Consider the following 27,509-nt stretch of genomic DNA (forward strand, 5'->3'; position numbering starts at 1 on the left):
CATTTTTCACGAGCACCAATGGATAAAACTGTCAGCAGTTTAGTGAAAGCAGAAACCATTTCTGAACCCAGACTGATAAAGTAGCCATATTTAACAGTGCACCACATATTTAAATATTTTCAACCCTCATTTAGGACACATTTCCCTCCTATATGCCTAAGAAAGGAAGAAATATGCCTGGCTGGCAATGAATTTGAGGGATGAAGGAAAATCATCCTTTAAAACATAGTAAACCTATTATTACTATCAGAAGCCAGAGGAGGTAGAACAATGTTACAGGTACTCTTGACTCTGCCCTGGTACATTAGCTTGTCTGGTGCCAATAAGGCTGGTACCCCTTTTTCTATGACTCTGAAGTCTTTAGCTTCTGCCTCAGTCAGTCGTAGACCCAGCTCATCTCAATGCCTGAAGTCAGTAGCTTGAGATGATAAATCACTCATTTTAATCTATTTGCTTTTCTATTAGAGGGTGAGAAATGTGAAGAGACCTCAACCCCAGAATCAACAATTTCAGATATAAGATGCAGTTTCACGACTCTAGTAAGATGAGCCTTTCCGACACTGTAGTATTACTAATACAGAGTAAAGAGTAAAATACTGATTACCTAGGTGCAAATCCTGCTTCTGTCTTTATTCTGTGCCTCCATATCCTCATCTGTTAAATGGGGATAGCTGTACCAATTTTGTGGGTTGTTTTAAGAAATAAGTTGATACTTGTAAAACTATTATAATTATTATTTAAGCTTATAATATTAAAATGGTTTCACTTCTTCCTATGCTTTTCCAACAAGATGTAGCCAAGAGTATCAGATTGGAGCTCCTACTCATAATTCACTGTTGACCTTGAACAAGTCACTTCCTCTCAGTCTCATTTTCTTATTCAGGATCTAAAACAATGTTTCAAAAGTAATACATGTTCTAAGGTTGTCTCAATGGATGTTGTGGAATGAACAAACTTCAAAATAAGGGTATTGGAGCAAATAGATCACCAAGAAACCCTCTAATTTTAATTCATTATCTCTCAATAGTACCGTGGGGAACACCTGAAATGCCATTGGCTATCTACATTGGGAAACACCACTGCAAAACAGCATACGGTTTACTTAAAAAGAATATTGACAGTATGTACACAAAATATAACACCCTTTACAGTGGTAATTAATCCAGTATTATCTCTGCCAATACTAGACTGAAACAAAGGCCAGAGTAGAAGAATAAAAACACGTTTATTTTGTACAAATCGGCTGTCAGTGTCCGAGGGGCAGAGCAGGGGCAGGGCGCGCCCTCAGAGGAGCAGGAGGGGGCCCAGCAGCAGCTCGCCCTGGCCCAGCAGGCGGTCCCGCTCCGGCCCGCGGCCCCGGTTCTCGGCCTTGACGCGCACGGCCAGGCGGCGCACCTCGTCCTCCGAGAGCCCGTCCAAGCACAAGTCCTGCTCCAAGACCGCCCGGCGGCTCCGCCGGACCTCGGCGCCCCGCGGCCGGCGCGTCTGGCCCGGCGGCTGCAGGACGAAGCTGACGCGGCAGCCGACGGGGGCGCGGGGCTCGGCGGCACCTCTGGCCGTGCCCTCGGTGCGGAGCAGCCGGACGCGGAGGCGCCCGCTGTCCCGACTGTACTCGGCGGCCAGGCGCAGGGCGTCGCCGGCGCGGTCCAGAGTCACGGTGCCCTCGGCCTCCAGGCGCTCGGGCCGCGGGTCGGGGGGCGGCGGAGGGGACGTGGCGGGGGCCTGAGCCGGGGACCGGGAGCCGGCGCCGCGCTCGTCGTCGTCGTCCCCGTCCCGGCTGGAGACGGAGCGGGCGCGGGCCAGGCCGCTGCTCCTCTGGGCCCGCAGCGCGCAGCGCAGCAGCCTCTCGGGAGCGCGCAGGAGGCGGCGGCCGCGGTGCCGCGGGGCGAGCGCAACCGGGGGCGGGCGGGGGCCGCCGAGGGCCGCCGGGGGCGTAATAAGGGATCTTCCCGGGGGCTTGAGGGGGGCGTCTTCGCCGCCGCCGCCGAAGGTGCGGGCCCGGGGGCGGAGCGCGGGCAGGAGCGGCGCGGCCCCCGGGCCCCCGAGGAAGAGCGACTCCCTGCGGCGGGTGTGCGGGCTCTCGAGCAGCGCGCAGAAGCCATAGGCGGTGCGCGCTCGGGGCAGGTGAGGCAGCGAGAGCGCGGCCTGCGAGCGTGGGTCCCAGTCCGTGCGCCCCGCGCCGTCGTCTGTCCCTGCTTTTTCGCGCCTGGTGTCTCGGATCGCAGCCAGGGTCGGGCAGGGCGCGAGTCGCGGGGGGATGCAGAACTCGGGGATGCGGTCCGGGGTGAGCACGTTTGCGCACCGGGCGGGCCTGAGAGCAGTGGCCCGGCCGGCCTGATCCTGGAAAAGCCGGTTTCTGCCCCGCAGGAGGTGCTCGGGTCCCAAGCGGAGCCGCTCCAGGCACCACATCAGGCAGCAGTTGCCGGTTCCAGAGGAACCTCTGCTGGAGCTGGTCAGCCTGCAATGCACAAGCACACACGGATCGTCATAGTGAGCCCTGCGGGGCGCAGCAATGCCCGTCTCTTCTACTCATGGAGTGCTTCCTCCTGCCTTCCCCGGACCAGGCAAATTGCCCCTCACGCTGCTGTTGCAAATGTTTCAGTGTTTGCCTGACGGTAAAACAATCGTTCTTCTCTATTCTGTAGTAGTGTACACTTTGGGTTTGTTGCCTTAATCTAGACCTGTCCTCGCTGGCCTAAGGAGGAGATTCTCAAAATGTTTGCCTCGCGCTGTCCTCGGTGCCAAGTGGCACTATGCTTGTGCAATAGTTTCCTGAATCCTTGGATTATTGCACTCAAATCCTCAGAGAGAATTAAAATAATTATTGTCCTTTCCAAGATATTCGGCTTGCTCCCCGCTTAAAGTTCAAAGAGCCTCAAACGAGTCCCTGGGGGAGTTAAGCAAGGCTATAGGTCTCTCATAATGTACCTGGGGTCCAGCGTCATATAGGTGTCCGCACCGATCCGCCTGGGGCACCAACCTCTAGAGGCGCACAGCCTCTGGGAAGATCAAAGCTCGTGCGGCGGGGTTCTGTACAGTTTAAAGGCAGTCGGCTTGAGCCTTTATACCTGGGGCCTGGGACGCCCGCCAGTGGGCGGGCCGGATTGGCACTGATAGGTAACCTGACGACAGGCCTTCCAACTTTCCCTCTGCCACGTGGCTGGATCCGCAGCGCAAATTCTAGACATGCAGTTCTTTTTCTCTCCTGCTTCAGGGAGGGATGTTTCTGTTTACTCACGTGCAAAAGAGGGCTAAGTCTTTACTATATGGCAGAGTCATTGTGAGGATCGATGGATATAATGAGTGTGAATCACAGAAGCACTCTACACCCACCAATAAGAGGAGATAGAAGTCGAATCTGTCTTATTCTTACTTAATATCCTCCCCAAATCCAGCCTTTAGTTTGCCCAGCTTTCGAAGTTCCTTACCTACCTTCTGGTTTTCTGTTCTGATTTTAAATCGTTTTTGTTTGTTGATTACAAACCACTGTGGATACAGGGAACCTTATGGGCTGCTGTACATATTCTGTATCTTGATCTGGGTGGGGTTACTAGGGTGTATCCATATGTAAAAAAAAAATTATCTAGCATACACTTAAGATTAGATATAAGATTGTGTCTTATACCTCAATTTAAAAAATAACAACCAACTTCTTAAACCTTGTGAGCTGATGTTTTAATTGGGAAAATATACTCCTGCATACAACTGGGCTGTTGGAACCATCCTTTGATGGCACCTTTGTAGGCTGTGCCCACCTGAGACATCCTTTTCCTCTCTTGAAAACTGACCTGTGTTCACTTTGTAAGAGACCTGCTTCCAACTAGCTTAGGCTGAAAGAGATCTGAGGCATTTTGTTCAGCGTTTGTTTGGGTGTACACTATTTCTGCCTAAGATACCGCCTTGCAAATTAACTGCTTATCCAAAGGATGTTCAGTAAATTAAACTGAATTCATGCAAAGGTGATTTTAGGATGGGGCATGTGCATTTTGTTTCCAGGATATATACGTACACAGCCACTGTACTTGATGATTTACATAGTCTCTGGAATTGTCACACAAACCCTGCAAATTATGATTATTCCTAGTAAGGTATCCAAGTTCACATAATGATAGGAAATGGAAGAAAAATACATACTGATTGGCATAAATGAGTTGTTTTGGGGATTAAACAACTCTAATAAGGTAAAATACTTAGCGCTGTGCTTGGAACATGGTAAGTGCTAAATACATATAAGCTGTGATTATTATTATCATTAATAAAAATAGAAGGGAGGGACTTCCCTGGTGGTGCAGTGGTTAAAACTCTGCGCTCCCAATGCAGGGGACATGGGTTCGTGCCCTGGTCCAAGAAGATCCCACATGCTGCGGAGCAACTAAGCCCGTGCACCACAACTACTGAGCCTGTGCTCTAGAGCCCGCAGTCCACAACTACTGAGCCCACGTGCTTCAACTACTGAAGCCCGCGCACCTAGAGCCCGTGCTCCGCAACGAGAAGCCACCGCAATGAGACGTGCACCACATCGAAGAGTAGCCCCCGCTCGACACAACTAAAGAAAGCCCACATGCAGCAACGAAGACCCAACACAGCCAAAATAAATAAATAAATAAAATAAATAAATAAATAGAAAAAAAAGGAAAGAAAAGAAAATTAGGTCCGAAATCAGTGGTTTTGACTCTAGAATGGCCACTCACTATGTGACCATGAGCAAGTTACTTAACCTTTCCAAGCCACAGTATCAAATGTAAAATTAGGAGGTGGGGCCTTTGAGAGGTAATGAGATTAGTGACCTTATAAAAGAGACCCAGGAGAGCTCCCTTGCCCCTTCTGATAATAATAGTATCTATCTATTTATCTATCTACAAAATAAGGTAATGCAGGTGAAAACTTTAGCATAGAGCCTGATATACACAATGTCAGACATTTATTGTTACTACAGAAGAGAGCAAATGTTCGTTAGTCCATTTATTCATTCAAAGCAATATTTACTGAATGCCTCCTGGGTTCCAGCCACTGTGCTAGGCAGGAAGATCCAGGCTGTACAAGATCATATCAACTATGTACATCTTTCAGAAGAGAAATGAAATGATGAGGATGACATATTTGAACTCCATCTGGCTGAGGCAGAAATGAGAAGAGACTATTGCACACTATTTATATATTTAGTCTGGGGGCAGGGTTGGTGTGTCCCTGGGTTTGCCATGCCCTTGACTAGCTACTTCTTTGTCTTTATATGAGCTCCACTCCTGGCCAAAATTCTTGGTCCAGTGCCAAATCTATGGGAGAATGATTACAAATTATATACTTGAGGGTCACGTGAATGTGTTTTGACTCATCTTTTCTCAGGAGACAAGATGCTGTTCGCTCAGTAAATGAGAGCCCAGAGACCCCTAGGTTAAAATGGTGAGGCTTACAATCTGAGAAGTTGTCTGAGAAGTTGTTAAGCAGAGCTGTGTTGTGAAGGGAGAGATGATTTAGGGGTAAAGAAACATAAACTTTGGAGTTGATCTATCCTAGGTTCAAATGTTATGCAACTTTTTAACTATGGAACTGTGAGCAAGTTAATTAATTTCTTTGAGCTGAAGTTGTATAATGGGGGTTATAATACCTACCATGCAAGATTGTTGTGAGGGTTAAAAATGCATGAAATGCCTGGCACACAGTAAGTGTTGGCTATCTCTTAGCTGTTATTATTATACAGGTCTGCTTGGCTAGGAATTAGGTGATTCACACATGGATTCCCTTAAAAACATTTCTCTTTCTGGCCAAGCCAAGCAGCATTGCTTTGTTTTCATTAATAATTCACCTTCTTTAATAACACTTTGGAAGCATTTCCTATATAAGATTTCTTGAAACAGCAGAGACATGCCCTCGCATGGCTGGTCCCCTGTGACCACATTAAGCCTTATATTTTACTTACCTTGGAAGCATGAGCCATGCAGTACTTGGGAGGATGGTGTAACAGGATGAGGCCCTGTGCCTGGAACACCCAAATCTACTCAGAGGAAGATTGTTATCATTTCGAGATCACAGCTATGGGAACATTCACTGATGGAGCTGAAAAAATTCTGCGAAGTAAGCATAAATAGATCACACACCATCGAGGTCAGAGGTGCTCTTGGAGTGGAAGGCTATGGAACCACTTAAAGCAAAACTGCAAAATAATATATAGGAGGTTGGGTGTCAAGGAAAGCAAGAAGAAGAGAGTTTATAACCCAATAAAATACTGGTGTTCTGACTTATCCATCTCATTCAACAGAATTGGAGTGTGGAGTAATGCAAAGTAAACAGACCAGGGAGTTGGGACACCTGGGGTTTAGCACGGATAGTCACTAACTTCTTGTGGTACCCTGGCAAGTCCCTTAATTCTCTCTCGCATTCAGTGTCCTCTCTGTCAAAGGAGGAGGTTGGATTAACCCGATGATATTTGATTGCCTCTGTCTCTGACATTCTGCAATCCACTCCTGTGCTTTCTCCCAGTTAAACTTCCTAACTTTTCTGAAAACCCATGCTGTCATGCTTATTCTCTAGCTTTCTCCTCCATTTCCTTCCCCCCCCCCCCCCCCCAGATCCCTTTTGCTTTTCTCAGCAAACTCCAGGGCTGGGGAATGGGGTGTGGGTGTGAGGTAGTAGTGTGACATTGGAATTTCTTATTTTTCAATTTTTAAGCAAGAGTGTTAATTTTTAAAAAGTGTCCCTAATTTTGACTTTTGTTTTTAACAGGAAGAATATTTTGCTCATCTGTTTTTATTGCTCAGTCCCTCCTTGCAGTTTAGCTTTGCAATTGCCTTTGTTAACCTTCTGATTGTTCTGAAGCCAGAATGAATGTAAGAGCCATAATTACTAGAATGTTCATTTCCTTTAGTTAACCTTTGTATCCAAATTCCTTTTGGTATCTGTGCGTTAGAGTGCTAATGGTGTTTCTTTTTTATTTTATTTTATTTTACTTTATTTTAGGCTGCGTTGGGTCTTTGTTGCTGAGCACGGGCTTTCTCTAGTTGCGGAGAGCGGGGGCTACTCTTCATTGCGGTGCGCAGGCTTCTCATTGTGGTCGCTTCTCTTGTTGCGGAGCACGGGCTCTAGGCGCGCAGGCTTCAGTAGTTGTGGCTCGTGGGCGCTAGAGTGCAGGCTTAGTAGTTGTGGCACACGGGCTTAGTTGCTCCGCAGCATGTGGGATCTTCCCGGACCAGGGCTCGAACCTTTGTCCCCTGCATTGGCAGGCGGATTCTTAACCACTGCACCACCAGGGAAGCTCTAATGGTGTTTCTTAACATTGGTTATGGTTTGTTTTGGATTAAGATTTTTTTCAAGAAGTAGGGGATATTTGGGGCATTACTCTGTGCACATAATAACCAATCCCTCGAAACATACTTAAAAAGTAAAGTATTAAAACTTAAAAGCTTTTTATCCTCTATGGTAATAGCATTATTTGTACTGACAATTTTGAGCTGAATTTTTCCACGAGAGTTTCCATTCTGTCATCACCCTTTCAGAGCAAGAAATCACCTGGTGGTGATTTAACTCTACTTATTAAGAGAAAAAGTGGCAGTGCTCAGGGAACTGAAGGAAAGAAACACTTGCTGTGTAGTTTTATGTAAATCATTTAATTTTATGTAAATCACTAACTTTAATTTTCCTATAAATGAAGACAATACTACTACCTGCATTACTCGTCTCACAGATCTTTCGTGAGGCTTACTTGAAAATGCATACCTTGGCATAATAGTGGCATGATAGCTCATGAGGTATAACTGGAGAAGTATTAATAAGATGGAATAATGCTTATAAAGGCAGGCACATGCATTATTCTTTCAAAAGTGTAAAGTACCATAGAAGTACAAGAAATTATTACACAAGGATCAGTACTGCCCACTTTTCCCCAGCAGATTACTCCTTCTGTTCCGTTTGCTTGACCATACTCTTCTGCCCATGGCATCTTTCATATCATCTTGCACTGTTATTCATACATCCTTGCATTGTTTGCTTTTTATCTTTTTCTGGTGCATGCCTATCCCAACAAGAATATATATATATATATTTATATATTTTTATATATATATATTTATATATATATTTGTATATTTATATATATATATATATACACGTACATATATATATATTTTTTTGCATTCTCCTCAGTACATAGTTGGTGTGCACGTACAAGGGGAGAGGGGTTGTTGTGGATAGATTAGAAACAAGTTTGGTACAGGTTGAAGAGGGCTTTCTGAACATTGGAAAGTTATTGGGTCTTTTTGAGCAGGGGACTAACCTGAGCTCATCTGTGCTTTGGGAAATTAGCTCCAGTGACAATGTGCAGATGGATGGATAAGGGAAAAACTGGAGGCCAGGAGGCCAGTTAGAGGGTGATTGCATGGTTCGGATGAGATATAAAGAGAATTTAGGAAATATGGCAAAAGCAGAATAGCCAGGTTTGGCTGTTAATTGTTTGTGGATGGTGAAGGAGGGAAGTATGAAGTGCTTCAAAATACATTGCAGGTATGTCAGGGTGACTAAGCTCGGAAAAACAAACGGTTAAGGTTTTATATTCTGTGTGCAGGAGCAAAGGATGCAGGTGGTTACTGATAGCACCAGTACTGGTTAGTATTGGTTTTTTCCTTTACATCATTTTACTTAATACCAATTGTAGACATTTTGACTTTTTTTCTTCTCCAATGGACTTTGTATTTAAGGAATGATTTTTCTTTTTGATCCTCTTTGTCCGTTCAGGCTGCTATTATAAAATACCATAGAGTGGGTGGTTTAAAAACAATAATTTATTTTTCACAGTTCTGGAGGCTAGGAAGTCCAAGATCAAGGTGCCAGCTGATTCAGTGTCTGGTGAGGGCCCACTTCCTGGTTCATAGATATCTGTCTTCTTGCTATATCTTCACACGGCCGAAGGGGTGAGGGAGCTCTCTGGGGTCTCTTTTGTAAGGGTACTAATCCCATCCATGAGGGCTCTGCTTAATTACCTAATGACCCAATTATCTCCCAAAGGCCTCACCTCCTAATACCATGACAACAGGGGTTAGAATTTTAACATGAATTTTGGGGGTACACAATGTCCATAGCAGTTGTTTAAGAGCAATTCACACATAGTTTTTCAGACTTATGTGTAGCAAAGCATTTAATAAACTTGTGACTACAAATAATCTTATTATTTCTTAGGTTCATGTGTGTTTACAGTATCTCAACAGTTTTTTGAAACAAATTTTAGAAAAAGAAGTCCTGTTCTCTAAAGAGTATTGGCTTGTCAATGAGCAGCTAAACTTTACTAACGTGAAAGTCCTTGCATTATAAAAGTCCCACTTTCAAAGCGTTGCCACACCAGAAACAGTTCAATGATTGCTTGAAAGAGATAAATACACCTACACCTAAAGGAAAAAAAGTACTACGTCGTTTTGTTATTTCCCTACCGAGGTATGTAACTAAGAAGTGGCTTATGAGTTAACTAAGAGCCAATTAGCAACAGAAGGGAGTAAAAGAACGAGTTAACGAAATGCACATTCAGTTCCCATTCTATCTGCCATCTTATGATGCAGTTCTGTTCCTCCTCCTCCCACTTGTGAATTATTAGTGTGTTTTCAGGAAGCAAAAGTAAGAGGAGAGATGGTGCTAGGCGGAGCTGATATGTAGCAGGAGGAGAATGCAGCGTCTCCTTTTTCCCCTCCTGAAAGGGTGGTTACTTAGGAGGCGCTCAGGGTGCACTGGAGGCCCGGGAAGCGCCGGGCACCCATAGGGTCGGCTCCGAGGCCGCAGAGCTGCTTCCCGCCGGGACGATTGAGCCCTGCGGACCCGAGGTCAACAGAAGGCGACAGCAGGGAAGCACAGCGGCCACAGAGATGTCTCCGTGCTCAGTAACTCCTGCTCCTCCTTTTCTTTCTCTAACATCCGTTTCCTCTGGGGACCGGCTCCTCCGCCCACCCTCGGTTGCCCAGGAAGCGGCTACCACGACACCGCGAGTCGGCAGCAAGTCCACGCACCTCCCGCTCCCGGCAGCAGCGGCGGCAGCGGTGCGCCTGCGCACAGGCCGAGTCACGCGCGGTGCGGCGCGGCGCGGGGGCGGGTCGGCGCCCGGGGAGGGGGCTGTCATTCGCCTCGCTGGTCGCCGCCCTCAGCTGCGCCGGGCGGTTCCGGGTCCTCCTTCTCCCGCGCCTCTGGGCACCATGGTGCTGGAGTCGGTGGTCGCGGACTTGCTGAACCGCTTCCTGGGGGACTATGTGGAGAACCTGAACAAGTCCCAGCTGAAGCTGGGGATCTGGGGCGGTAAGCGAGAGGGCGCGGCCGCGGGCTGTCGGGGGTTGCAGGCGCTGGCCGAGGGGCCCACGCCGCGGGCTGCTCCCTTCCTGCCTCCAGCCCGGCCCGTGCTCCCTTCGCCGCCCGAGACTCCGCCTCCGGGGAGGGCGCTCGGCTGGGCCCCCTCCCTGGGCCGCAGGTGCGGGGCGTGGGGAGGCCTGCGCTGGCCTCCGCCGCCGCGGGGTGTCCGCCCGGGCTGCCGGGATTCCCGGGTTTCGCGTCCCTGAGGCCGAAGCCCCTGCCCCGTCCCACCTGCCCACCTTGGGCGGCCTCTCCCTGCCCTCAGCCTGGCCCCTTTGGCCCCGAAGCATAAAGAACCCCTCCCTGCTCCCGCACCGCGTGGAGCGAGGGTGGCTGCGTGGCCTCACACGTTCAAAGTGGCACCAAGGAAGAAGAAAAAAGAAATTGTGTTTCGCAGTGATCTTTTTGGCAGTTGATAGCGAGCAGGAGCTGGCTTCTCTTTAAGATTGCAGGGTTTGGGAAAGGATCGGCAGGCAGGGGAGGATCATTATGGAAGGCTTGTCGGTAGGGATTCTTACTCATAATACTTTTGAACTTCTGAGAAAGTGATAGCTTCCCTTAATATTGCTTATTCTCTCAATAGGAAGAGGACTTTCAATTTTGTTTTGGAGCGATAGAGAGAAATTCAGGCCACGACCAGCATCATCATTAGGTGCTGCTTGGTTGCACGCCGAAGAATTTACACCAATGCTTCTTCTACCCTAGGGGTTGTGTATAGAAGTAGACTGTAGTGTGCTTCTCCATTCTTCAAAAAGATTAATTATTTGCACCATTTACATGTTAAGCTTTGGGGACATTGGGGATACTTCTGCACTCTGCAGAAGACTTTTGGGCATTTTGTCAGCTTTGGAGGGAAATCTAAAGAACTACTCAAGTGGATGGAACTGCTTTTAATTCAGTCAACAAGTAGACCTAGCCCGGTCTGTCCTATACAGTAGCCACTATAGGAGCACTTGCAACGTAGTTAGTGCAAACTGAGGTGTGCTAGAAGTATAAAGTACACACCAAGTTTTGAAAATACTTAGTAGGAGAAAGAGTGTAATATCTCAACAATTTTTTCTGTTGCTTACATGGTGAAATAATAATATTTGCATATATTGGGTTAAATAAAATATATCATTAAAATTCATTCCCCCATTTCTTTTTACTTTTTAAAAAAAATCTGACTCCTAAAATTTGTAATTACGTATATGGACCATATATATATATACTGAGCAATTGTGCTGCCCTAAATTACGGAGGAGCCCGCTTTTAGTAGTTTACTGATCTTTTTATTGGTTCAGCGTGGTTTGCCCAGCAATAACGTACTTTGTTTACATGCCCTCCCCTCACGCTTAGTGCAAGAGAAAGAGAAGTAAAGGAGACATTTAAGGAATTAAAGGGCCAGTGCCTTCTGCAGAGATCAAGTGTTTCTTCAGACTACTGTCTAATAATACAAATTATTCCTTGTAGTTTGTAAACACTGTTTGAAATCTGAAAAGGCTCCGGGCTAGCATTTAGGAAAAACCTGGGTTTGAGGTTGTTGTGTTCGACAATCCATTTACCTCACTGGTCCTTAATTTCTTCATCTTAATTTCACCTTTAATAGAAAAAAAAAAATCATACCAGAAAATATAATATTCCTATGTAATCACTACTCAGAATTGCTTACCCAAGTTAAAACGTTTTGCCCTATTTATCTCAGATTTTTAAAAATTAAATAAAATTTATGGATACATTCGAAGATTCCTTCCCTCCCATATCTTATTTTCCTTTTTCTTTTTCTTTAAGACTTAGGGGTTGGGCTAGGTAACATCTAAGGGTCCTTCCAGTGCCAATACTCTGTGATTCTAATTGTAAATATACTGTGAAATTGTGAAGTATCCTGCCTGAGGATTTTGAATTTTTTCATGTTAGAAATTAAAATGCCATAATAATAACTTTACATCATTTTTCCCCTCTTTTTTGGTGAAGTGTAGGAAAGGAAACTTTCTTTTCTTGCTATTTATTTTGTTTTTTTACAATAAAGTATTCTGCCCATGCCAACATCAACTTTACAATAGGCCAGAGCAAATAAACCCATTTCTTTTAGGAAATGCCTCCAGTGGAAGTCTAATCAGGTTTATCAGCCCATAGCTGTGCTTCTGTAAAGTTTTGCTGCCTTTTATTTTTGTGATAGTCATAAAGGAAGCAATAAGTCATGAGCTTTTACAGTTATTGCTCAGATATTTTCTTTATAACCCTAATTCCCTCATTAAAATAGAAAGGCAAAATGTGAGTTGACTATTTCTGTTCTTTGAAGAAATTTATCTTAAACTTTTTATAGTAAACAAGTGGGATTATTAAGTTATTTAAGAAAACAGCAGATATTTGTGACATCTATGACGGTGACAAGTTTTATAAAGAATTTAAAATTTTATATGACCTTACTTGAAAACTATTTGCTTTAGTAGATAAGGTTTATGAGTCATAGAGTTTGGCTTTTTCAGGTTTTTTTTCGTGTTAAATTTTCATATCCTGAGGAGGGGAATAATTCAACCTGCAAAAATTTCACACAGCTGATCTTACTATTCTTTCCAAACAAGGGGTAAATGGATACTTTTTTGCCTAGCCTATGACAGTTGTTTTCAAGCAGGAATGACTTTGCCCCCAAGAGGATATTTGGTTATGTCTGAGACACTTTTGATTGTCACACAGTGGGGAGAGGTGTGCTTGTGGTATCTGGTGGGCGAACTCCTGAGTGCTGTTACATTCTACAGTGCACAGGACAGCTCCCCACAGCAAGGAATTACCAGCCCAAAATGTTTGTTGAGAAACCCTAGTCTAAGGGGAATATTGAGATTGTATTCTGCATTTATAGGAGACCTTCTGGTGCTGAACAGGTTGTAATAGGAAGTAAAAAAGGACTTAGAGGAATTATATGCTTCATGAAATTTATAACTTAAGAGAGAAACAGAAGTCTTAAGAAGTGACTTGGTATCATATCAGTAAAAATGCATAGTCTTTGCTTGGATGATATCAGGAAGTAGTTTTAGAAATCAAAATGTGTTGACATAATTTGAAAAACGTGCTGTGCATATATTCATATATATATAGGCATTCACAATGAAATCCAGAATAAACAAAAAATTACAGAGTGAGAAGGATGGGGAAAATTATTGGAATGTCTAGAATCAGGAAGTATACTGTCGATATTGCTTTAAATTGGAGAAGAAAGAAAAAAGAAAACTTTATCATTTTTCTTGTTTTTATTCTTTTAAAGATTTTTTAATGCCAAGCAACTCCTATGTATTTTTAAAAGTGATTTAAGCATAATGATTTTTTAAAAATTCTTGCTGTTGTAGAAAAATGAAAAATTATTTACTAGCTGTGGGACATGGGAGAAAAATTTTAATTCTTTAAGCCTCAGTTTCCTTATCCTCCTTTTAAAATGGGGAAATAACACTCTGTGTTTGTAAGATAAGTCATGTGAAAATCCTTTGTAATTATAATTGTTAAATTGTTAATACTGACAGTAATAGTGATGATACGCAAACCTAGCCAAGTGACGGAAACCAGCCTGCTTGTTTTATTTTACAAGCATACCTTGGAGATATTGTGGGTTTGGTTCCAGACCACTGCAATAAAGTGAATATCAAAATAAAGCAAGTCACATGAATTTTCTGGTTTTCTAGTGCATATTAAAGTTAATGTTTATACTGTACTATAGTCTCTTTAGTGTACAAGAGCATTATGTCTAAAAATATGTACATACCTAATTAAAAAATACTTTATTGCTAAAAAATGCTAACCATCATCTGAGGCTTTGATGAGTCGTGATCTTTTTGCAATAGGAACATCAAAGATCACCGATCACCATAACAAATATAATAATAATGAAAAAGTTTGAAATATTGCAAGAATTACCAAAATGTGACACAGGGACATGAAGTGAGCAAATGCTGTTGGAAAAATGACGCCAGTAGACTTGCTTGACAGGGTTGCCACAAACCTTTAATTTGTAAAATACAGTACCTGTGAAGCTCAGTAAAGTGAAGTGCAGTAAAATGAGGTATGCCTGTATTTTCATAAGTATATTTGTTCCAGGGTTTTCACATTCTGCAGTGTGATAATTTTGTGTAGAGTTAACACCACGTGTCTAAACACCACATATCTAAAAATATCTTACCTTCCAAAAATTGTTCTTTAAAGAAAAAAAAACTATTTGCATATGAGTTTACACTTACAGTACTTATACTATCTGCCAGTTATTTTGTCAGTCAGATTTTCAGAGGTTCAGAAAAATGCCTGGTGGGCATGTTGCTGCCTATGCAGGTCACAAGGTTTATCTAGATTTTTGTTCCCCACAGACTGGTACCAGGAGATAAATTGCACAGCTCTTAGCTATTTTTGGAGTGTCCAGGATTTAATTGTTTTAAGAGTAACATATATTTGAAAAGGTATGTTGAAACACCAGATCTTTTGCAATTTAGTTTAAGTAGGACTGTTGCAATGTAGAACCTTTGTCAGTTTGATTTTTCAAAGTCATTTACTGTGAAAAGTCATCAGAAGATGTCCGTTCAGAATTCTGCTGCTCTCACTTCCATTTGACAGGTAGAATATACATAGAGGCTGTGATGTGTTGGATGCAAGAGTTGCCTGTGGTGACCTGCTGGCCACCAGTAGGATTAGGAGCCAGGTGGAGTGCCTTCAGAGCTTGTAGCTCTGCAAACCAGGCTGAGCCCATGCTGATTACCCTATTGTCCTACACTCCACCCCTGACACTTTTCCATCAGCTGCCAGATGTTGTTGGAGCAGCAGGATAAGGAAGGAGGAAACCTGGGATCTAATTACATATCCAGTACTGCCTGGTTCATTGGCTTTTGGCAGTCACTGACCAGTGACCACTAGCTTCTTATCTGTAAATGAGAAGGTGAGGCAAGGTCATTTCTTCTCGCTTTGAACTTGTGTGACTTGAATAAGGCCAGAGCAGCGTGAGCTCCTTCATTAAGTTGTACTGCCACTTGCTCTGCATTCATGGTAGTCAGATCATGTTTCTTTCCTTTCTGTTCTTCACTCGGTACCAGTGAGCAGAGAGCCACAGTCATGAAATACGACAAGAAAAATAAAGTTTCAGCCTCATGCTGATTATTTGCTAATCCAAATCTATATATATAGTCTTAACAGATAGTCGAAGGGCAGCTTGAGAATGCAAGAAAAAACAGACCTCTTTGCTTCTTTTTACCTTGATCCATAAAACATAGCAGTATCTAAGTGTTTCTAAATTTTTTTTTTTTATTGAGGAATTTTTTTTATTCCTTTCCTCCCAGCCAACACTTGGTGTAGTGAAAGCCACATTTCTTATTAGCTTGTCCTATAGTATGTAAAGTGAAAAACAAAAAGTTCAATATTATAATGTACTTAGGCTTAGCTATCATTATTTAAAACAACACTTTAAAATTTTATTGAAAACAACTTTCCACATATTTGAATAGTATCATAAATTAAAACTTCACCTCTTTTCTACAAATAGAGCTGGAAGGTGGTACTTGGGTAACCATTCTGCTAGGAGGCTCTGCCATACTACTGTTATGAAAGCCCTGAAATGTACTTCAAAAGGAGAAAGTTCAGTGGTGACATGGCAGCTTTCCACCTTTCTTTGCCAAAACTTCCTGTTTCAATAGGGAAATGGAAGAGTGAGAGTCAGTTGTTTCTTCTCCTTCCCTTAGCTTCCCCTCCCAAGATAAAGTTACTGTGAACTCCTATTAAAATGAGTCTAGGTGGGTTAATTTGGGTTAAATGTTGAGTGAGCCAAAAGGTTTGTTCGTTTTTTTCTGTAAGATGGCTCTAGTAGCACTTAGTTCTTTAACTTCATTTGAAAAAATTTTGTTAGATTAGATGTGACAGCTCTCATATCAGCATGCATTTAAAAAAAGAGTTTTCAAAATTGGTGAATTTTTGTGTAGCCGTTTTAATATTGAAGATGGAAGAAAAAAAGCAGCATTTTCGGCATATTATGCTTTATTATTTCAAGAAAGGTAAAAATGAAACAAATGCACAGAAAGTTGTGCAGTGTATGGAGAAGGTGCTGTGACTGATCGAATGTGTCAAAAGTGGTGTGCGAAGTTTCGTTCTGGAGATTTCTCCCTGGACGATGCTCCATAGTTGATAGCGATCAAATGGAAACAATAATTGAGAACATCCAACGTTATACTGCACAGGAGATAGCCAACATACTCAAAATATCCAAATCAAGCGTTGAAAATCATTTACACCAGCTTGGTTATGTGAATCGCTTTGATATTTGGGTTCCACCTAAGTTAAGTGAAAAAAACCTTCTTGACCATATTTCCGCGTGCGATTCTCTACTGAAACGCAATGAAAACGTTCCGTTTTTAAAACAAATTGTGACGGGCGATGAAAAGTGGATTCTGTATAGTAATATGGAACTGAAGAGATCATGGGGCAAGCGAAATGAACCACCACCAACCACACCAAAGGCTGGTCTTCGTCCAAGGAAGGTGATGTTGTGTAATGGTGGGATTGGAAGAAGTCCTCTATTATGAGCTCCTTCCGGAAAACCAAACGATTAATTTCAACAAGTACTGCTCCCAGTAAGACCAACTGAAAACAGCACTCGAAGAAAAGCGTCCAGAATTAGTTAACAGAAAATGCATAATCTTGCATCAGGATAACCATTTACTACATTGACATAGTATTCTTAGGCCAGTCACTTAAGCTCTCTAAGCCCCAGTTTCTTTCCGTGTCCTGCCTCCTTCACCAGGAGGTTGTGAGGATCAAGTAGCGTAATAGCTCTGAAAGTGTTTTCTAAAGTAGAAAGGTTTATGTTCTTATTGTAGTCGTTCGTATTTCAGTACAATATGCATTCTAATTAATTGAGTCAAGACTTATTGAGTACCTACTATGAGGAGAATCAATAAGGAGTTTATGATCAGGTTGGGGATTTAAATAGTTAAGTGTTAAGTGCCGTAAGAAAGGTGTAGTGAAACTTCTGTGAAAGTTCAGATAGGTTATTTCTGACTGGAGGTATTTAACATCAGCACTATATTTCTTGCGTTTATTTTGTAGGCCATTTTGTGTTTTAAAAGCCATTCTTGGACTGAGGTGGGCTTGTTCCAAATTATGCCAGTACCATTTGATTCTTATTCATAAATATGCTAACCTTGTTATTTTCTGTAATTTAGCAACCATTTCTTTTTCTATTGAACTTTTCTGAGATGGCTCCAACTCTGCTTGCCTTGGTTTTATTTGCTAATTTAATGGATTTACTTTCATTCCCCTCTTCTGGTTCATTTGTAAAGATTATTAGATAAATTTTGATCCAGGATTTACTTTTTTAAGATACTTGTTAAAATATCCTTCAAGATTAGCTTTGAAACTGTATATGTGACTCTAGTCATGTATGCTCATCCAAAATGTTTCTGTTTATTTATGAGTATCATACAGGGTTAAAAATCAGAAACTTTGTCTTCTGAAGCCAGACTACACTCATTGCTTGCTGTCATCCTTTAGGCTGGCCAGTCCATCGTAGAAGGAAATCATTTCACAGAACTTCTCTACTTGTCTCTCACCTTGGTTTCTTTAGAAATTCATGGGATTAGGGACACTTGATTGTGGGGTTGGCTTTAGTGCCTTCCTTGCTGGCAGAGTTAAGTCTTTCCATCTCCAATTATTAGTCATTCTCCCCTTGCCTTTTTTTTTTTTTTTTTGGTTATTGTTAAAATATTAGACACATATTTACCCTTCCTCTAGGTTTTCAGGAACTTCCTATGGCCTCTGTGTGTTCTTAGCCCAGGGTGATCTGATTATAGTTATTAAAGTTATTTGCATGTGTATAGCATTATGTTATCTTGAATAGAAATGGAAAGCTAAATCTTAACTTTTTCCCTAGTATTGAGTTAAATATAAGATGGTTGATATTTAGGAGGGAGTCTGCTTTCTGTATCTTCAGAAAAGCATGCATTTTAGTGGAAGAGTACTTCTTAGCCCAGTGCCTTACTTAAATAAGGCACGCATCTACTGGTTGAATGAATGAATGCACTTTTACCCTGGTGTTAATCAGAAATACACTGCTGTTCCTCCCCTTTTCTTTGTGTTAGGACTAGTGGCTCTTCCTTCAGTGCAAATAATTCATAGACTGTATCATTCTTATTTCATTGTTATATTTACTGTTTGTTAGATAACATTCACATTTTTCAGAGAGGAAGTATGCATTTGTTTGCTGGACTCTAAGTAGTAGAAATAGATTTTTTTATGTGTCTGTAGAGAAGGTAAATAGTAAATATAGGAAGAATTTATATAAAACATATTGAGGTCATATTGACATTAGAATTTACCTTGTTTTGTTTCCCCATTTCATATTACAATTTGTGTAATAGTTTTTAACATGAAAGTAATACCTGTTTATTGTAAAAACTAGAAAATACTGAAGAACATTAATAAAAAATTCTTAATTCTACCTCCTAGCAATAATCGCCATTACCGTTTTTTAATCTGCCTTTCTCAATATACTTGTTTAGCTCTGTTAGCCATATTGGTAGTTTTCAGTATTTCACATGTTAAATACCATCTATTACTTCATTAAAGAACGAGAATGTCACTGCAGTAGAAAGTGTGCTTTTTTTTTTTTAAATTAATTAATTAATTAATTTATTTTTGGCTGTGTTGGGTCTTCGTTTCTGTGCCAGGGCTTTCTCTAGTTGTGGCAAGCGGGGGCCACTCTTCATCGCGGTGCGCGGGCCTCTCACTATCGCGGCGCACAGGCTCCAGACGCGCAGGCTCAGTAATTGTGGCTCATGGGCCCAGTTGCTCCGCGGCATGTGGGATCTTCCCAGACCAGGGCTCGAACCCGTGTCGCCTGTATTGGCAGGCGGATTCTCAACCACTGCACCACCAGGGAAGCCCAGAAAGTGTGCTTCTTATGAGGGTACTTATGTTAGTGCCTTAATAATTATTAGAAAATGCTTCATATCTACTGCAGGTTACTTGTGAGCACTCCTGGTGACCCTTGACCCACTAGTTGAAAATTAATGGGTAGGACAATCAAAATTCATGAGCAAGTTTACAAGTCTCCGTATGGTCTTAGATCGTGTTAAATTGGTTTGGATTCCTTCAAATATGCACTAGCTTATGTGCAGATCAATTCTTTAGGCCTGAGTAGAATTCCCAATTGTAATTTTTTGTAATTCGCTGTCTGACAGAATTAAACCCAGGAATATTTTTCCACTTTATATAATTTTTATACATATAATGCTTTTTAAGGATTTTTTCCCAATTCTCAACCATGTCAGTTTTCCATGACTACTGTATTATTCCTGTATTTGGTCAGTGATGACATCTTGTCAATTCTGCCTCCAGAGTAACTTGTTGTTGGTGTTGTTGAATTGGTTTTTATTTTTACTTTTTTTTTTTAAGTTATTTAATTTATTTTTTTATACCGCAGATTCTGATTAGTTATCTGTTTTATACATATTAGTGTATATATGTCAATCCCAATCTCCCAGTTCCTCCCACCACCACCGCCCCCCACTGCTTTCCCTCCTTGGTGTCCGTACGTTTGTTCTCTACATCTGTGTCTCTATTTCTGTCTTGTAAACCAGTTCATCTGTACCATTTTTCTAGATTCCACATATATGTGTTAATATACGATATTTGTTTTTCTCTTTCTGAGTTACTTCACTCTGTATGACAGTCTCTAGATCCATCCACGTCTCAACAAATGACCCAGTTTCATTCCTTTTTATGGCTGAGTAATATTCCATTGTATATATGTACCACATCTTCTTTACCCATTCATCTGTTGATGGGCATTTAGGTTGCTTCCATGTCCTGGCTATTGAAAATAGTGCTGCAATGAACATTGGGATGCATGTATCCTTTTGAATTATGGTTTTCCCTGGTATATGCCCAGGAGGGGGATCGCTGGACCATATGGTAGCTCTGTTTCTAGTTTTTAAAGGAACCTCCATACTGTTCTCCATAGTGGCTGTATCAATTTACATTCCCACCAACGGGGTAAAAGGGTTCCCTTTTTTCAGCAGCCTCTCCAGCATTTGTTGTTTGTAGACTTTTTGATGATGGCCATTCTGACCGTGTGAGGTGATACCTCATTGTAGTTTTGATTTGCATTTCTCTAATAATTAGTGATGTTGAGCAGCTTTTCATGTGCCTCTTGGCCATCTGTATGTCTTCTTTGGAGAAATGTCTGTTTAGGTCTTCTGCCCATTTTTTGATTGGGTTGTTTGTTTTTTAGTATTGAGCTGCATGAGCTGTGTATATATTTTAGAGATTAATCCATTGTCGATTCGTTTGCAAATATTTTTTCCCATTCTGAGGGTTGCTTTTTGTGTTGTTTATAGTTTCCTTTGCTGTGAAAAAGCTTTTAAGTTTCATTAGGTCCCATTTGTTTATTTTTATTTCCATTACTCTAGGAGGTGGATCAAAAAAGATGTTGCTGTGATTTATGTCAAGGAGTGTTCTTCCTATGTTTTTTTCTAAGGGTTTTATAGTGTCCAGTCTTACATTTAGGTCTGTAATCCATTTTGAGTTTATTTTTGTGTATGGTGTTAGGGAGTGTTCTAATTTCATTCTTTTACATTAGCTGTCCAGTTTTCCCAGCACCACTTATTGAAGAGACTGTCTTTTCTCCATTGTATATCCTTGCCTCCTTTGTCATAGATTAGTTGACCATAGGTGTGTGGGATTATCTTCAGGCTTTTTATCCTGTTCCATTGATCTATAGTTCTGTTTGTGCCAGTACCATATTGTCTTGATTACTGTAGCTTTGTAGTATAGTATGAAGTCAGGGAGTCTGAGTCCTCCAGCTCTGTTTTTTTTCCCTCAAGATTGCTTTGGCTATTCGGGGTCTTTTGTGTCTCCATACAAATTTAAGATTTTTTGTTTTAGTTCTGTAGAAAATGCCATTGGTAATTTGATAGAGATTGCATTGAATCTGTAGATTGCTTTGGGTCATATAGTCATTCTCACAATATTGATTCTTCCAATCCAAGAATATGGTATATCTCTCCATCTGTTTGTGTCATCTTTGATTTCTTTCGTCAGTGTCTTAGTTTTCTGAGTATAGGTCTTTTACCTCCTTAGGTAGGTTTATTCCTAGGTATTTTATTCTTTTGGTTGCAATGGTGAATGGGATTGTTTCCTTAATTTCTCTTTCTGATATTTCGTTGTTAGTGTATAGGAATGCAAGAGATTTCTGTGCATTAATTTTGTATCCTACCACTTCACCAAATTCATTGATTAGCTCTAGTAGTTTTCGGGTGGCATCTTTAGGATTCTCTATGTATAGTATCATGTCATCTGCAAACAGTGACGGTTTTACTTCTTCTTTTCTGATTTGGATTCCTTTTCTTTCTTTTTCTTCTCTGATTGCCATGGCTAGGGCTTCCAAAACTATGTTGAATAATAGTGGCGAGAGTGGACATCCTTGTCTTGTTCCTGATCTTAGAGGAAATGCTTTCAGTTTTTTACCATTGAGAATGATGTTTGCTGTGGGCTTGTCGTATATGGCCTTTATTATGTTGAGGTAGGTTCCCTCTGTGCCCACTTTCTGGAGAGTTTTTATCATAAATGGGTGTTGAATTTTGTCAAAAGCTTTTTCTGCACCTATTGAGATGATCATATGGTTTTTATTCTTCAATTTGTTAATATGGTGTATCACATTGATTTGCGTATATTGAAGAATCCTTGCATCCCTGGGATAAATCCCACTGGATCCTGGTCTATGATCCTTTAAATGTGTTGTTGGATTCTGTTTGCTAGTATTTTGTTGAGAATTTTTGCATCTATATTCATCAGTGATATTGGTCTGTAGTTTTCTTTTTTTGTAGTATCTTTGTCTGGTTTTGGTATCAGGGTGATGGTGACCTCGTAGAATGAGTTTGGGAGTGTTCCTTCCTCTGCAAGTTTTTGGAAGAGTTTGAGAAAGATGGGGGTTAGCTCTTCTCTAAATGTTTGATAGAATTCACCTGTGAAGCCATCTGGTCCTGGACTTTTGTTTGTTGGAAGATTTTTAATCACAGTTTCGATTTCATTACTTGTGATTGGTCTGTTCATATTTTCTATGTCTTCCTGGTTCAGTCTTGGAAAGTTATATGTTTCTAAGAATTTGTCCATTTCTTCCAGGTTGTGCATTTTATTGGCATAGAGTTGCTTGTAGTAGTCTCTTATGACACTGTATTTCTGTGGTGTTTGTTGTAACTTCTCCTTTTTCATTTCTAATTTTATTGATTTGAGTCCTCTCCCTCTTTTTCTTGATGAGTCTGGCAAATGGTTTATCAATTTTGTTTATCTACTTAAAGAATCAGCTTTTAGTTTTATTGATCTTTGTTATTGTTTTCTTTGTTTCTGTTTCATTTATTTCTGCTCTGATCTTTATGATTTCTTTCCTTCTGCTAACTTTGGGTTTTGATTATTCTTCTTTCTCTAGTTCCTTTAGGTGTAAGATTAGATTGTTTATTTGAGATTTTTCTTGTTTCTTGAGGTAGGATTGTATTGCTATAAACTTCCCTCTTAGAACTTCTTTTGCTGCATCCCATAGGTTTTGGATTGTCGTGTTTTCATTGTAATTTGTCTCTAGGTGTTTTTTGATTTCCTCTTTGATTTCTTCAGTGATCTCATGGTTATTTAACAATGTATTGTTTAGCGTCCATGTGTTTGTGTTTTTTACATTTTTTCCCGCTGTAATTGACTTTTAATCTCATAGCGTTGTTGTTGGAAAAGATGTTTGATATGATTTCAGTTTTCTTAAATTTACCGAGGCTTGATTTGTGACCCAAGATGTGATCTGTCTGGGAGAATGTTCCGTGTGCACTTGAGAAGAAAGTGTAATCTGCTGTTTTAGGATGGAATGTCCTATAAATATCAGTTAAGTCTATCTGGTCTATTGTGTCATTTAAGGCTCGTGTGTCCTGATTAATTTTCTGTCTGGGTGATCTGTCCATTGGTGTAAGTGAGGTGTTAAAGTCCCCCACTGTTATTGTGTTACTGTTGACTTCCTCTTTTATAGCTGTTAGCAGTTGCCTTATGTATTGAGGTGCTCCTATGTTGGGTGCATATATATTTATAATTGTTATATCTTCTTCTTGGATTGATCCCTTGATCATTATGTAGTGTCCTTCCTTGTCTCTTGTAACATTCTTTATTTTAAAGTCTATTTTATCTGATGTGAGTATTGCTACTCCAGCTTTCTTTTGATTTCCATTGGCATGGAAAATCTTTTTCCATCCCTTCACTTTCAGTCTGTATGTGTCTGTAGGTCTGAAGTGGGTCTCTTGTAGACAGCATATATATGGGTCTTGTTTTTGTATCCATTCAGCCAGCCTGTGTCTTTTGGTTGGAGTATTTAACCTATTCACATTTAAGGTAATTATCAATATGTATGTTCCTGTTGCCATTTTCTTAATTGTTTTGGGTTTGTTTTTGTAGGTCCTTTTCTTCTCTTGTGTTTCCCACTTAGAGAAGTTCCTTTAGCATTTGTTGTAGAGCTGGTTTGGTGGTGCTGATTTCTCTTAGCTTTTGCTTGTTTGTAAAGCTTTTGATTTCTCTGTCGAATCTGAATGAGATCCTTGCTGGGTAGAGTAATCTTGGTTGTAGGTTCTTACCTTTCATCACTTTAAATTCATAGTGCCATTCCCTTCTGGCTTGTAGAGTTTCTGCTGAGAAATCAGCTGTTAACCTTATGGGAGTTCCCGTGTAAGTTATTTGTCATTTTTCCCTTGTTGCTTTTAATAATTTTTCTTTGTCTTTAATTTTTGTTAGTTTGATTAATATGTGTCTCAGCATGTTTCTCCTTGGGTTTATCCTGCCTAGGACTCTCTGCACTTCCTGGACTTGGGTTGCTATTTCCTTTCCCATGTTAGGGAAGTTTTCGACTATAATCTTTTCAAATATTTTCTCGGGTCCTTTCTCTCTCTCTTCTCCATCTGGGACCCCTATAATGCGAATATTGCTGTGTTTAATGTTGTCCCAAAGGTCTCTTAGGCTGTCTTGATTTCTTTTCATTCTTTTTCTTCATTCTCTTCTGTGGCAGTGAATTCCACCATTCTGTCTTCTAGGTCACTTATCCGTTCTTCTGCCTCAGTTATTCTGCTGTTGATTGCTTCTAGTGTATTTTTCATTTCAGTTATTGTATTGTTTATCTCTGTTTGTTCTTTAATTCTTCTAGGTGTTTGTTCTTTAATTCTTCTAGGTATTTGTTAAACATTTCTTGCATCTTCTCGATCTTTGCCTTCATTCTTTTTCTGAGATTCTGGATCATCTTCACTATCATTATTCTGAATTCTTTTCCTGGAAGGTTGCCTAGCTCCACTTCATTTAGTTGTTTCTTTTGGGTTTTATCTTGTTCCTTCATCTGGTACACAGTCCTCTGTCTTTTCATTTTGTCTATCTTTCTGTGAATGTGGTTTTCCTTCCACAGGCTGCAGGATTGTAGTTCTTCTTGGTTCTGCTGTCTGCCCTGTGGTGGATGTGGCTATCTCCAAAATAACTTATTAATCTATCTCTTTGACTCTGAAGTTACTGCCTACTTCAGGTTTTAATTTCTCTGCAGTATATTGTAGACGCTTTCTTCCTATTATTATGTTATAGTATTTTTTTCCCATTTGTGAGGCTTCTTACCTCTTACTTTCCTTTTGAAGTTTTTAAGTTTATCTTAGGAAATTTACAATATGCTTATATAAAGGAAATGAACTTTATTATATGGCAATAACAGCTGTGATTATTTTACTATCTAGTCTTGTAGTTGTTTGTTATCTGTTTATAAGAAGCATAGTATTTTCTTAAAAAATAAATGTGTCATGAGTGATTAAGAAAATGCATAACTGCATAATTTATACTTGTATTTAGTGTTGAAACTTTAGTTTTAGTAATCTTTAGAGACTTTAAGTGAAATGAAAACTTTTTTCTTTTGCTTAAGTTTTTATGTAAGCAAGAATACTTACATATTGTGTATCAACATATAGGTGCAGTGTTTAAAATTTGAGTCATGTAATCATGTCATTGTGGCTTTAGTTTTTTATAACTTAATATCTGAATAGACTTTTAAAAAGTTGGACTAATGAAAGAATATTAGAAGCATAAACAATAATTACTGGGAAAGTAGGATGTTTGAAGTTTTAAAAGATTAACACTGTTGTCTTGTAGAACATATTCACTGACACCATGATTAAGGAAAGAATCCTGGGTTACAGGATATTTGATCTATTATAATAGTCACCTCTTTACTTCCTTCTTCTGAGATTTTGGCTTAATCATTAAAAATGATGGATACTTTCTTTTGTTCTAAAGTTCTTTAGTCTGAAAGTCTTCAACTTCTTTTTTTTTTGGTTAACATCTTATTAGAGTATAATTGCTTTACAGTGGTGTGTTTCAACTTCTTTCTCATTAAGTGTTAGCCTGATTAGCTATTTTGTAATTTGTTTTGCATTGGGCTAACCTAAAATATTTACAACTAATACTTCTTGTCTATAAGTAGCAACTCTTTTGTGCCAGTAGCTTCTTAAGTTCTTGAAGTTTTCTTTGCTCACTTCTTAGCATTTAGCATAGTGTCATAGTGTTTGGTTTTGCATTAAGACAGGTTATACTATTTGGTGTATTAACTTCATATTTTTGTCTTTTATTTTTTAAAGGTAATGTGGCTTTAGATAATCTACAAATAAAAGAAAATGCTCTGGTAAGTTTTTTTTTTTTTTTTTTTTTTTAACTATGTTGACTACTCAGTTAATTCGGTAAGCTAAAGGAAACCCTGGTTACTAGGTATCTGGTACCAGGTGCCAGATGAAGTGATTGAGTCGCACAACGAAGGATTACTTTTTTAACTGTTTGCTCTAGGAAAATCTGAGATTAAAGATTTAGGAAAAAATTTTTTTTCCTGATGATCGAAATAGTATCTCTTGGAAAATAATAATGTTTTTCCCTTTTATATATTTGACTGTATAGCTTTGTAGTAGATATTTGTCTTAATGAAATAGTTTTCTTCAGAATTATCTTTAAATAGTTTTCAGGTAAATAAGGGCTTTATTTTAACAATGTATCTAATAAATGATTGTATTTTTTGGAAATATATTGGCAGTCCAGCCTTGTAATACCATGGTAATGTTAAGAGGTAAAATAGAATTTTTTGGAATCTAGCTCTAGACAGTAATTTGGGTCATTTACTATTGAGCTAAAAACAAAACTCTCCCCATCTTCCAAGATCCCTACCCCCCTTTGTCTTTAGCCTCTTGGACTTAATTTGAGTTTATGAAATGTCTTAAGAATGAGTTTATTCTTTAATCAATAGGTCAGATTTATAATTAACCTACATTATGTTTTATAATCCTAGCTTTGACCTCTGGTTGAATTTCTACATGATGAACTGTGTAATTAAGGAGAGCCTTATACACAAAGTTCTCCCATGACTGGTCTCATGGAAGCCAGTTTTGGATGTTGAAGATCTAGGAGTAGAACTCAAGAAGTAACAGTTTATTTTGTTACTGGCATAGTGGAAAGGTCATGGACCTTGTACTCTGGCCGACCTGGGTTTGAGTGGTAGCTCTGGCTTTGACCAGCTGTGTGACTTTTGGCAAGTTACTCAATTTCTTTGAGCATCAGTTTAATCATCTTTAGAACAAAGTTAGTAATACAAAACAGTATAATATTTGTGTGCCTTTGTGGCTTGAATAAAATAAAAAGTAGAGCCTGGCAAGTAGTGGACTCTCAAAATATTTAAATTTTCTTTCCCTCCCTTTATATAGGATGCTGTAATTTTAAAAATTTTATCCAAAATTTTAGAACTTAAGGTTCCATTGCTAGAGATTGGAATAAAGGCTATTTTTACTCTACTTAACGAAAATATTTTAGAAGATAATAAGTCTAAATAGAATTGTGGTTGCAGAGTATAGGTATCTAATATACTTAAATGACAGATTGAACTCTGTTAGCCTAATTTGAATTTTGGTTATGATTAAATCTAATAAATTATTTTGTAATTTATATTCTCCATTAATTCAAACTAGCCTCCATTCCCCAGTTAATCCATCTTGGTGAGGTTTTACTTTGATATGGGTTCTTTACATTTATTTTGTGTGAAAAATTATTTCAGGAGATTAAAATGAGTGTGAGACCACACTTATAGAAGTGTATAGTTTTCCATTGGTATCCTGTATGATATGAAGACCCTTGAATTTATTTGTCCCCTTCCCCTGCCCAACCCCTGGAGG

The 27,509-nt window shown here is 40.1% G+C and overlaps 2 protein-coding genes across 6 annotated transcripts in view; one reads left to right on the forward strand and one right to left on the reverse strand.

The window, feature by feature from the left end:
• Window positions 1-1,229: 1,229 nt before the first annotated feature.
• On the reverse strand, window positions 1,230-3,154 carry LOC118890481 (C2 calcium-dependent domain-containing protein 4A-like). Its single transcript, XM_036843399.1, has 2 exons — window positions 2,929-3,154; window positions 1,230-2,458 (listed from the first exon to the last, which is right to left on the reverse strand). Exons 1-2 carry the CDS (start codon window positions 2,943-2,945, stop codon window positions 1,285-1,287), a joined length of 1,191 nt encoding a protein of 396 aa, XP_036699294.1. The 5' UTR covers window positions 2,946-3,154; the 3' UTR covers window positions 1,230-1,284.
• A 6,911-nt stretch (window positions 3,155-10,065) lies between these two features.
• Window positions 10,066-27,509, forward strand: part of VPS13C (vacuolar protein sorting 13 homolog C) — a 189,961-nt gene continuing 172,517 nt past the window's right edge. For 3 of the 5 annotated variants that reach the window (XM_036841777.1, XM_036841774.1, XM_036841775.1), the window contains exons 1-2: window positions 10,068-10,263; window positions 25,938-25,981. In XM_036841777.1, coding sequence (XP_036697672.1) covers window positions 10,164-10,263; window positions 25,938-25,981 — 144 coding nt within the window. In that variant the 5' untranslated portion in view covers window positions 10,068-10,163. Of the gene's footprint in view, window positions 10,264-25,937; window positions 25,982-27,509 lie in introns of all 5 variants that reach the window. The other 2 variants (XM_036841778.1, XM_036841776.1) reach the window with 2 other exon arrangements.

The sequence above is a fragment of the Balaenoptera musculus genome, chromosome 2 (genome assembly GCF_009873245.2).
Source record: "Balaenoptera musculus isolate JJ_BM4_2016_0621 chromosome 2, mBalMus1.pri.v3, whole genome shotgun sequence".
NCBI lineage: Eukaryota > Metazoa > Chordata > Mammalia > Artiodactyla > Balaenopteridae > Balaenoptera > Balaenoptera musculus.